At 48.9% G+C, this 11,659-nt stretch overlaps 1 protein-coding gene across 1 annotated transcript; it reads right to left on the bottom strand.

The window, feature by feature from the left end:
• Positions 1-217: 217 nt before the first annotated feature.
• Positions 218-10,263, bottom strand: ZFP36 (ZFP36 ring finger protein). The gene is made up of 2 exons (XM_083627722.1): positions 10,031-10,263; positions 218-3,373 (listed from the first exon to the last, which is right to left on the bottom strand). The coding sequence occupies exons 1-2, from the start codon at positions 10,064-10,066 to the stop codon at positions 2,327-2,329; spliced, it is 1,083 nt and encodes a 360-aa protein (XP_083483848.1). The 5' UTR covers positions 10,067-10,263; the 3' UTR covers positions 218-2,326.
• Between the last annotated feature and the right edge of the window lie 1,396 nt (positions 10,264-11,659).

Genomic DNA, 11,659 nt, shown 5'->3' with positions numbered 1-11,659 from the left:
CAGTTTCTTATATATTCTGGGTTCAAAATCCTAATCAGGCTAAACTGCCTTGGGTTAGCCTGGCTGGTGTTTCTGCAGATTTCAAAAAATGAATACGGTCCTTAAACTGGAATGTGCTGCAGAAATATAAGAAATGCATCTTTTTCTCAAGGCGACTCGTCACCTATGTTATGGGTGTGGGTTTGTACTGCAAATAAATAGCCACAAACGTCACAGGTCCTTTCGATCTTTGAATTTATTATTATCAATAATAATAATTATTATTAACGGCACCATTATTAGTTGCTTTTTTTATCTGAAATTCTCACATTGAGAAAAGAAATAGCAAACTTTTTTTTTCCCTAGCGAAGAAAGTAGCAAACTTATTTTTTTCCCCCATAAACAATTTAAATTTTAGCACAATGTTCTCTTTTTTTCCCCATATTTCAAACACGAAAATATATATATATATATATATTATTTTGGAATATTACAAAAAAAGATAAATAGTATATAAAATTGTTTGAATAAATAAAGTGTCTATAAATAGTTTACATTTTGGTTTTTTTCGCTTATCGCAGTATTACAAGGTAAACATTGAGGGCTCATTTTAAATGAAATAAAAATACACACAGACACATACGTTCCCCACAATAATTAGACGCAGGTAGTTAGCATCAACATTTTATATATATAAAAGATTAAGAATTCCACCCTAACCCCCCTTATGGCTGCTCAGTCCCCCTTTAGCCCCTGATCTCCATCCTTTGATGCTTCTAGTGATCAGTGTAAATATGTGTGAGATAGCAAGACACACCTAGGTGGCTTTTTTCCACCCTTCCACCAAAAGACAGAAAACCACAGAGTCTCTTCTTTTGCAATCTCAGAAAAATTCAAGGCTCCTCCAAGCTCCATTCTAGGGGCCAATGCTATTTTGATTTTTCGTTTAATTTTAAACCCAACTCTCAGCCCCTTGTCGTTTGTGTGCGAGGGGAAGGGGGTTGCCCATGAAGGCAGCGAGGTCCAGGCATTCACAGTATGTTAGAGGCAAACAGATATGTATCTATTTTTAATTTTAAAAAATAAATAAACGAGGAAACCGGCAGAGAAAGCATCGTCACGATTGCACTTCTCCTCTGCCCAATTTCCAACCGCCGTGTCGTCTGTTCCCCCTTCCCAGAGAGGAAGTGTAAATCTGCTACATACAAAATGGGGCGGGGGCGACGAGAAGGGCGGAACTGCTCCATTTCCCCACTGCGGAGATATGTGGAGCAGCTTGGGGTTTGGAGGAGCGATGCCTGACGGGCAAGAGGAATGCCAGGGACTAAATGATCCATGGAATCCCTTCCAATGTGTCTGTGATCTCCATCTCCCCCCAAACTACAGCAAAAGAGTTTAGCAGACTGGGGAGGGATGAAGGAATGTTTTTTGGGGGAAAGAGATCTCCTAGCTGCCACCCCGTATTAGCAAAATTTCACAGGATAGGGAAAAGAGACACGAGAGAGGTGGACAGTTGGGATAATAAGCCTCGCACTTTCAGCTTTTATCCGCCCCAACCAACATGGCACTTTCGGAGGCAAGGCACTGTTTTCCCCTCTTTCTGCGTAGTTTTAAGAGGTGGAGGCGGAGCTCTGTAAGGGGTCGGCAACCAGCGGCCAGGGAGCCAAACCCAGCCATCGCCAATCTCTCTCTTTAGTCTCTCTCCAATCATCCTGTTTCGTCCGATTTGCGGTTTCCACTGCAGTGGTGGGTCAAATGATCTGGTGGTGGGTTTGTCATGCTAAAAGGGGTGTGCTGGGGGGCAGAGGTCACTAGGGTGGGGAAGAGCAAAACCCAGGTGAGGAAGCAGAGGGGGGACCTTGCCCCACTGTCAAAGGCTCACTGTGGTCACCTGCCAATCACATCTCTAACTACCTGCTGTTTGACGCAAGTGAGACTCTCGGCCCCTGACGTATTGGGTTGGGGGGCTGTGCCCCCTTCGAGCCCGCACAAGGCACTTGTGGGGTAAACACAACAAGCCAGAACCAATTTGGGTTGTTGTTCATTTCTCTCTCTCTTTTATAAGGTGTTTTCCAGGCACATTTGGACGGAGGGGAGACGGGAAGGAGGGTTCCAGCCTCCTCTTTCGCGCTCTCCTCTCCCTCTTCTGTCAGCGCAAAGGACGCGGCGAAACACCAGGAAGTCCTGCGTGCGGCTTGAGGACCCCGGAGCAGCGACAGCTCCGAGGGATCGAGTCCAGAGGGTGGTTCGAACAGGCCCCACAAACCGGGAAGGTCATACGTAACACCTGCGCAGCAACAAATCACTCCCCGCATAAATCCGCAAACCGGCGAAGTCGCCGCGAGGCTCACTCGGAGACGGAGATTCGGTTGAAGATGGGCAGCCGGTTGCTGCTCCCCACGGGCCCGCCGGGGGCGTGGAAGTCAAAGACGGGCGAGTCGGAACCGCTCAGGCTGCTGGAGCTGCTGTAGCAGTCGGGGTCGGAGAGGGAGTTGGAGGAAGGCGTCCGGGCCAGGTTGGCGGAAGCGGCCGCAGAGGTCGGCGTCCCTGGAGCAGCGGAGAAGAGGTCCCGGTGGTGGGTCTGGAGAGGGCCGGACAAGCTGGCTGACTTGCCACAGCGGCACGACCAGCGCCCCCCAGAGGCCGGGATGGCCAGGGCCTCCCCCAACGTGTGGAAGCGAGAGATGGGATCTGAGTTCAGGTGCCCAAATGTCGGGGAGAGGAGGTCGGCCGGGGCCGGAGGTGGCGAGACGGACGGTGCCCGGGCAAAGGAGGCCGGGTCGGGGACGCCGTGCAGAGGGGAAGAGCGTCGGCCGGCCGGCACCCCGGAGTAACTGACGCTCTGGCGCAGGAGCTGTGGCGACGACGAGGACGGTGAGCAGGCCTGCGCCTCCTCGATGGAGTGGATGAAGTGGCAGCGGGAGCCGTAGGGGCACTCGCCGTGGATGTAGAACTTGTGGCACAGCTCCGTCTTGTACTTGGGGTGGCGGCTGACCGTGCGCAGCTCTGCCGCGCCGTGGGCAAACTGGCACTTGGCTCCGTACTTGCACTTGCCCGTCTCGCTGAAGGTGCGGCACAGCTCTGTCTTGTAGCGGGAAGAGAGCGGAGGCGCCGCCAGCGAGGGCAGCTTGAGGGGAGGGAAGCCCGGAGGAGGAGGCGGCAGCACCTTGCTGCCCTCGATGAGGCTGATGGAGCGGTCGGGCCGCAAAGGCGGGCGGCGGGCGGGCTCGCTGAGGGGGCGCAACTGCTGCTCCGAGCCAGGGCTCCAGTGGCTGCGAAGTGGCCACAGCTGGGAGGAGTCCCCGCTGCTGTAGGGCGTGTCCAGGGAACAGGCGGAGTCACGGCGCGAGGAGGGCATGTCCTGGTCTTCGCTCAGAGACAGGTTACGCAGGTTCTGCGGGGAGAGAAAGAGAGAGACGTGAGCTTTCGGTGCTTCTGCCTTGTGATTTATTTTTATGCAGAGAATGGACGGCCCTCTGTCATGGAGGACTCAGTCGAGATTCCTGGGGGTTGGAACGGATGACCCCTGGGGGCAGTGGCGTGTGGCCAGCAGGAACTAGGCTAGCCCCCTAAGTGTCCCCCTAGAGCAGGGGTCCTGCTAGGCTTCATCAATCTGTCCCTCCACCAGGCGAGCAGGACAATTTTCGTGGCTGTTTCCTGCACCCCGGCGGGCAAACGAGGCTTCAGTCCCCCCAATATTTTGGGACAACGAGATCTGACTCGGGGCCCCATTGGGCCCTCCCCGCCATCAGGAGAGCGGGACGAACAGCGTGGCGGTTTCCTGTTCCCCTACAAAAAAGCTGACCACATGAACATGAACGCCACCACAACGGCGAGAGTACTGTTAGCACAAAACTGGGAAGAAGATCAAATTCCAACGAAAAGGGACTGGCAAGCGAAGTTGATGGAATACGCAGAGATGGGCAAGCTGACCGGGCAGTTAAGAGACCAAGAGTACCCAAAATTCAACAACAATTGGAGTAAATTTTTAAAAAATATCTGGAAGATTACCGCGGCTATTTAATTTTTTTTTACTGGGCTAGAATAACTCTTGTAAAGATAACTAGTAGACACAGTGGGAAAGATGGTAAATAGAATATTAGATACAATTGGAAAGGCATATAATATAGAATTCTATGGACCCAAGTAAGAGGTGGAAGGAAGTCTGGTGCAAACCAAGGATTTGAGGAATGGCTGGTTGTCATTTTGGGGCAAGTCTTAATTTTCAACAGATGGAACGACTCTGATTTAGTATCAGTTCAGATGACAACCCTGAGCTAGTTAAGAACGTTGAGGAATTGAAGGAGGGAAGTCACTTGGCTCCAGGGACAGCCCACAATTATACTGAGCTATTCTGACTGCTTTTTCTTAACGGCAACTGCTCCTGCTCAGACAAGGCATTTTGGTGCCAGTAATTCGTTCTGATTGTGCAGATAAAATATAACTAATTCTGCAGGGTGGGGTATAGGGTGTGTGAAAACAGTCTGGATCAAATGATTCCCAGATGGCAGAGATGGCAAATTCCAAACACTGTGCTTCTTCGGTCCCCAAAGTCAGCCTATGAATAAGTTTACAAACACAGGAAGATGCCGGAAGTGTGTTGGAGACCAAAAATCTGGGAGATCGTTGTCTCCAGTATTGTCCCCCCTGAGATCCTAGAAATGCGATAACAATCAAGATTTCAAAGGAGGCTCAGCCTCAATCCTTCACCCCTCTCTCCAAGAACGTCAAAAATTATATCCTAGTAATTGCATTTCTTTCCCACCTTTTCCCTCCCCTGCAAAAAAGGAGAGCTCAAGGTGGAATAGCTGGTTCTTGTTTAATCCCCACAACAGGTTAGGCTGGGAGGGAGAGTGCCTGACTGGCCCATAATCTTCACGGCCAAGGGCAGGGATTCGAATCCGGGTCTCCCAGGCCCTAGTTCTACATCACACTGGCTGCCGCGACAAGGCAGCTGGCGGGAGAGAAGGAGCTGGAGGCGCTGGGGAAGGGCGAACAGGTTTCTGAGAGCAGAGCGGGCCTCGCTGCGGAGCAGGAAAAGGTGACGTCAGGCAGTTTCATATAGCCGCGGTGGGCTGGGTTGCAGTTATTTTTAACGCTGGGCCTGCGCCAGAGCTGGAGGGGGAACAGCTGCTCCTCTGACTGCGGAGAGCCAGAAAGATAGGGGAGGAAGGGAGGGTTGTGGGAGCCCAGAAAGCCTTTCACCTACTAGAGGCACATTATCACTTTGCTATCGTCTGGGCTAATTAAGGAGGCAGGGAAGCATCTGGCTGCTGGATCTGGCCCAAAGGGGCCCACCAAGTCCAGCAGCCTGTTCTCGCCATGGCCAAATACCCCAGCAAACCTAGAAATCGGGATAGACTGCCACTGGAGCTGGAGGTTCCACAAGCCTGCGCATCTATAGTCCAACATCCTGTTTTTTGTACCAGATGCCAATATGGGGAAACCCCGTGAGCTCCTGAGCCGAGGGGGCGCAGACAAGGGCTGCCTCATTTCATAGCAGCACAGAATCACAGGGTTGGACGGGACCCCCAAAGTCATCTAGACCAACCCCCTGCAACACAGCAACAATTTGTTTCCAGCTCAACCAGCCTCCCAAATTTGCAGGTCGAGGAACAATTTGCAGATTCAGTTTACTGGCATTTTGAAGCCACCGGTTTGGGTTCGGACCTGCCGTTCCAATTCGGATGGCTTGCATTTTAAATGGAAATATATGTCTCTCTCTCTGGGTAAAAAAATACAAGTTTGAATCAGGTCTGTGGACTTTGGCGTTAGACGGGCCACGCCTCAAAGCGTCCCAAAGTCAAAAGCTGCAAAACAGCATTGATAAAAAGACTAACAAGGGAAAACTCCCGTCTTCTAAATGAAATAGAATCATAGAGTTGTTGAGTTGGAAGGGATCTCTGAGGGTCATCTAGTCCAACCCCCTGCGTGGAGAACCCGGGTTCCACAGAGTGTGCAATCTCAGCTTAGATGGATGAGAAGAGACAAGGGAGACAGGATGGACAGGGCACAGCTGAGACAGATGGCAGCGCAGGTGCAGCCCAGGTAAGGCAGACTAATGAAATATTTGCTAAACAGGAATTGCTCGGCAGATGAGTGGCAGGAGCCTGACAAACAGGAAGAGGAAGTCCTGCCCTCAGGAAGTGGCAAACATCTTTTTTAAGGTGGGGGAGAGATTGCCAGGTAGCTAGCAGTGGAAACACACGTGCAAAGGGAAGGAAGGTTGTCAATGGAAGATCTCTAGCCAGGAAGCAGACTTCGTTGAACCATGAGATCTAGAAACTCGAAACGAATGCCGAGCGGCAGAAAGGACGAAGACTCAATTTTTCTTCTGCGTTCCCACATGATTTCACTTTTCCCCACGCCTACACTCGAGGGCCCCTTCACCTTCTGTCAAATATCCAGAGTTGCATATTGGGCGTTATTAGGAATAGTGCGGTGCAATGGTGAGAGTATCTAGGATCAAGAGCTGGGTTCAAATGCCCAATCAGCCGCATGAAGCTCGCTGTTGCCTTTCTCAGCCTAACCTACCTCTCAAGGTGGTTGTGGGAATTTAAAAGAAGAGAAGCGTGTACACGGCGCCTTGAGTGGCGCACTTCCTGAGTACACACTTCCTGAGTGGCGCTTACAGAAACCCAAGCTTCCCCAGACTTATCTGTGACTGAGATGCCGGAAAATCAGGTGTCAAACTAAACTTTCACGTGCTGTCAAAAATAAAAATGGACCTTCTTCAGGAGGCTAACCGCTGCTTATTTGTTTCTTTATCAAGACTTTCCAAAGCTGCAGGATTTATTAAAACCAATCAAAACAAGAGCAGTGTCCCTGGTGGAAGTCTTTTGCTTTAAAACATTTTTTGGATAAATGAGAAAAAAAATTACACCCTATTGCCCAAAACCTGCAATATGGAAAACTGGACACCATGCCTAGACCCCGCTTTTAAAACGCTGGGGCTAAATTCTCAAAGTGTGTGAGATCACAAAGGAAGAGAGCACTATTGAGCATGTGCTGTGTTCTTTTCCCAGAACTCCACGACCACATATAAACCAGGCTCCACCTATATCTACAATCTGGAGGGGCAGAAACTTTGAAAAACAACTCCCCCCTGTTTTGCCACCTGGCCTGTTAATCTTCACAAATCTGTTCCTTAATCATCCAAGCCATAAGACCCCTTATCAAGATGTGGCAAGAGTCAACACCTATTTCTCAATCTTTCACTGGCATGATCTGTGCCTTTCAGTGAACTGGGGGTGACGCATGCAACAATAATGGGCTGTCGGTGCAGATTCTCTCGAATTCATTTTGAGATATTTGGAGATATTCTGCAAACCGGTCCTCCACGTAGCCCAGCAGCCAACGGAGCTTCTGAGTTTGACAGCTCATCCCAGGATGGGAGAACCTGCCCTCGTTCCTTCCTGCCTGTCAAGAGGGGTGTGCTCTATTTAATTTAGCAGGGGTGTTTGGGGCTGATGGGAATTGTAGCCCAAGAAATCTGGCGGGCACCAGCTTGGCAAAGACTCTCTAGACCAGGGAGACCCGTGATAAGAAGCCCTCTTGCTCCAAAAGGCGCTCATGGCATGCACATTTGAAGGAGGAATATTTTGGGGTTCTGTTTTAAAGAAAGTATCTGTTTTGCAGGGTTCGCAGAAGGCTTCAAGAAAATGCAAGCTATTTCCTTGCTTACACAGAGGTAGAGAAGTATGTTGCATATGTGATGAGGCTGACATTCACATGAGGACTGTCAGGTTTTGTGGACGTGGTTGCAAGGCTGTTCCCATTGATGCGGGCCTTGCTTCAGAGGAGTGGGCTGTTGCTTAACGCATCTTCTGCTATGGGACCGAAAACACGTCGCCTTCAACTAACTGCGGAAATTTACCTTCACTCAACATCTGCCCGAAGTATTCCATGTAACCCAAAAACTTTAATTCCTCAATTTCTCAATCTAGTCAAAGCCTTCTTGGGCTCCCAACTGAACGAACCCTTTATCAGCGGGTTGTAAACTAACTTGCTTTATTTACGATTTGCACAGCCTACTGGGAAACAAAATCAGACGTATAGAGGCTTGCATGTTTATTTTAAAAAAGTCCTATGTAACTCTCACCGTAAAGTCCCAGGACATGTTACAACAGCAAAACATACATTCAACAAACAAATGATTCAGGCCCATTCAGTTTTTTTCTATAGGGGAAACTTTGTCACACCCTCTCCACAAAGATAAATGTTTTGCTTGATTCCATTGTGGTTTTTTCTTGTCCCTCTCCCTATTTTCCCTATTTTATACTCACAACAGTCCTGTAAAGTAGGGCAAGTCATTGGTCCGAAGTCACCCGGGGGATCTGAACCCCAGATCCTAATGGCTGGGACCTAATCTAGCACCAGACTGCATTGGCTCCATTATATACCAAATACTATTTTTTAGAATTCTTCTTACAGATTCTGCACAGAAAATTCAAACTGCCGCAGCGACTCTGTGCAGGGCAATGACAGAATTTCATTTCCTCGGTCTTTTGCGGGACTGAAACCCGCGCACCGATCCTGGACTGCTGCAGTTTAAGGAAAGGGCTTGTGAAATCTGAAGTCGGAGGGCTTTATAGCATTCGCACACAAAAGCCTGCTTGATTTCACAGCCCCAGCCAAGGAGGAAGAAAAGAAGAAGAAACAGAACTATTGACCTAGAAAAAAGTGCTGTTCCTCCCTCCAGGAAGTAAGCCAGCAAAAAAAATATGTTCCTGTCCCCTCCCATTTCCTTCTGAGCCTCCCGCCACCCAATTCAATTTGGAGAGAACCGGGTGGGGCAGAATCTAGGAAGGGGGGCACAAACAACCCCCCTCCAAAACAAAGTAGCCAAACAGGCAACACTCTCCCTCTATACAGTTCCTTCCATTTCTCAAAAGAAAGGTCTGCTTGAACCACATTTCTCAGATTCGTATTTTTCCTCAATAGAAGCAGGATAATCAGAAAGGGAATCCGGCAAAATAACTGGAGCCCCTCGCCAAGATTTTCCAGGTAAGGATGAGAGCTGGGGAGGAGATATACAGGGTTCAAAATGGGCGTGCTTTGCAGAGTAGAGCCACATTAGAGAGCAGGGGGGAGAAAACTCGGATTCCCAACACTTGCCTGGATTTTAAATCTTTTGCCTCAAAGGTGACACAGAGCTCTGTGTCACTCAAAAGCTTGCGCTGTCATACAAGGAAATCTAGACGCCCAAAAAGAACCATCTTACTTTAAAACACACACACAAAATCTTTCTCTCTCTGACATAAACACACCACCAATTGTGTGGAAAATGTGTCCCGGGCTGTCTTGGCAGAAGGAGGTCAGGTAGCGGGTGCTGTCAACAAGAAACCGCAGCGCCCCAAAGAAATTTTCCTACCCAAAAGTCAAAAAAAGGACACCCTCCTTCCTCCTAGCTCTGAAGTGGCGTCCACTTTAAAAAATAAAAATGACACCCGGTGGGTGGAGGCAGGAAAAATGGCCGGTCCAGCCCGGGATGTAGTTAGGTCTAGCAGTAAAGAAAGAGATCATTAAGTTTTACTATCCGGCGACCAGCAATCTCAAGAGGAAAAGGTTCCTGTCTGATCCAGGGATCTCTCTCTCACACACACACACACAAATATATTTCTAACTTCCAAGGTTACACCAGCCCACAGAGCCGCCAGGAAAATCCCTTCCAACAATCAGTCCCTAGGAGCCAAAATATCCCAGCCAAATCCAGGACTCTTTCCAGTCTCCCGTAACCGTTCCCGGATCTCGGGTCTTTCTGGAAAGTCCAAACCCGATTTGGCGACTCGGTATCAGAGGAACAGGACGGAAAGGAGAGGGGAAAGGGAAGGGGTGGTAGCGGGGAAACATCCGACCTTCCTTTTCGACCTCGGCTGGGAAGGAAAGAGGACGAAAAGTAGTTGCCAGAAGCTGCGTAAAAAGCCCGGAACCAAGAACGCAATGCAAACCGCGCGCTGAAAGCTTTTCTCTTTCATGGAGGGCATCCCCTTACTTCGTCTGGGAGACAGTCCCCAGCCCCTCCGCGCTTTTTCCGCGCTGCTGCGCGTACCTGGAAGATGGTGTTGACGTCCAAGATGGAGCTCATCGCGCTACGTGGGGCTCTCGGCTGGGGCTCCGGCTGCGCCGCCGCGTAAGGCTACTTGCTGGGCTGCGCGCGTCGCGTCTCACGCGGGGAAGCTGAGAGCGCAGCGCCGGGGCTGCGCCTTTTATTAAGGGCTGGCGATGAGCTCATGGGGCGGAGACGCGGCAGCCGGAGCTGGAGGTTGCAGGGAAGGCGGGTGCCCAGAAACGGGGAGAGGGAGAAGGGAAGAAAGAGAAAGAGGACCGAGGGGGAGCGCGCAGGAAATGGAGAGGAGATTTATTCGCCGCTTGTTCTTGCCAGGGCAACCTACAGAAACAAACGGACCCAAGCCGCATTTTTATGGTTACCAAACTTGGGTCTCTCCAGTTGTTTTTGGAAAGCAGTTCTTTCTTTCTTTCTTTCTTTCTTTCTTTCTTTCTTTCTTTCTTTCTTTCTTTCTTTCTTTCTTTTTATATATAATTTTTATTAGGTTTTTTTTTAACATATCATTTTCAACAGTAATTAAACAAACTTTTACATCTTATTCAAATTTCTGACGTCCATCAATCCTGTCTGAAAATTTTATCTCTCAGTATGCATTTCTTATCTTCCCAGTGGCGTAGCATGGGTTGTCAGCACCCGGGGCAAGGCAAGTAATTTGCGCCCCCTAACCCGTGGATTTGCGCCCCCTAACCCGTGGATTTGCGCCCCCTAACCCATGGATTTGCCCTAACCCCAGATGTTGCGCCCGGTGCGGCCCGCACCCCCTGCACCCCCCACGCTACGCCACTGTATCTTCCCTCTTACATTTCAAACTCATAACCAATATCTCTTTTTTCTACTTTGTAACACTTCGTATATTTCTCCCTACAAAACTTCTTGTAGTCCTACTAGCGTAATTTGTTGATTACAGTTGCTCTTCAAATAATTCATAAACTTCTTCCAATCTTCTGTAAATCTCTGGTCCCGCAGGTTTCGAATCCTTCCTGTCATTTTGTCCAATTCTGCATAGTCCATTAATTTCGTCTGCCATTCTTCTTTTGTCGGAATTTCTTCTTGTTTCCATTTCTGGGCTAACAATACTCTTGCCGCTTTTGTTGCATATAAAAACAATTTAACATCTTGCCTATTAATGTCCTGACCTATAATACCAAGTAAAAATGCTTCTGTTTTTTTTTAAAAATGTATATTTCAACATCTTTTTCATCTCATTATATATCGTTTCCCAGAAGTTCTTTACTTTTTACATTCCCACCACATATGATAAAATGTTCCTTCTTTTTCTTTACATTTCCAACATTTATTATTTGTCTTATACATTTTAGCTAATTTCACTGGTGTAATATACCATCTATACATCGTTTTCATCGTATTCTCTTTCAAAGCATTGCAGGCTGTAAATTTTATGCTTTCATTCCACAACCTTTCCCATTCTTCAAGGACAGCCCTAACCACTGGTCCTGCTGGCTCGGGGTGGTGGGAGTTGTAGTCTAACAACAGCTGGGGACGCAAATTTGGGAAACACTGTTCTAGGTCATTGAAGTTTACAGTTGGAAGGCATTGAGTCCAACCCCCTCTTGTAATGCAGGAATCGCCACTAAAGCAGTGGCGTAGCGT

The sequence above is a fragment of the Podarcis filfolensis genome, assembly GCF_964270895.1.
Source record: "Podarcis filfolensis genome assembly, chromosome: 8".
Classification (NCBI taxonomy): domain Eukaryota; kingdom Metazoa; phylum Chordata; class Lepidosauria; order Squamata; family Lacertidae; genus Podarcis; species Podarcis filfolensis.
The sequence above is the reverse complement of the archived record's forward strand: the minus strand, read 5'-3'. Positions and strand labels throughout refer to the sequence as shown.

What these genes read in the sequence shown, in the direction of transcription:
- ZFP36 (XM_083627722.1), bottom strand. Translation starts at nt 10,066, where the DNA reads ATGAGCTCCATCTTGGACGTCAACACCATCTTCCAG. An exon ending in ACGTCAACACCATCTTCCAG is followed by an intron (nt 3,374 to 10,030) that starts GTACGCGCAGCA and finishes CTCTCCCCGCAG; the next exon opens with AACCTGCGTAACCTGTCTCT.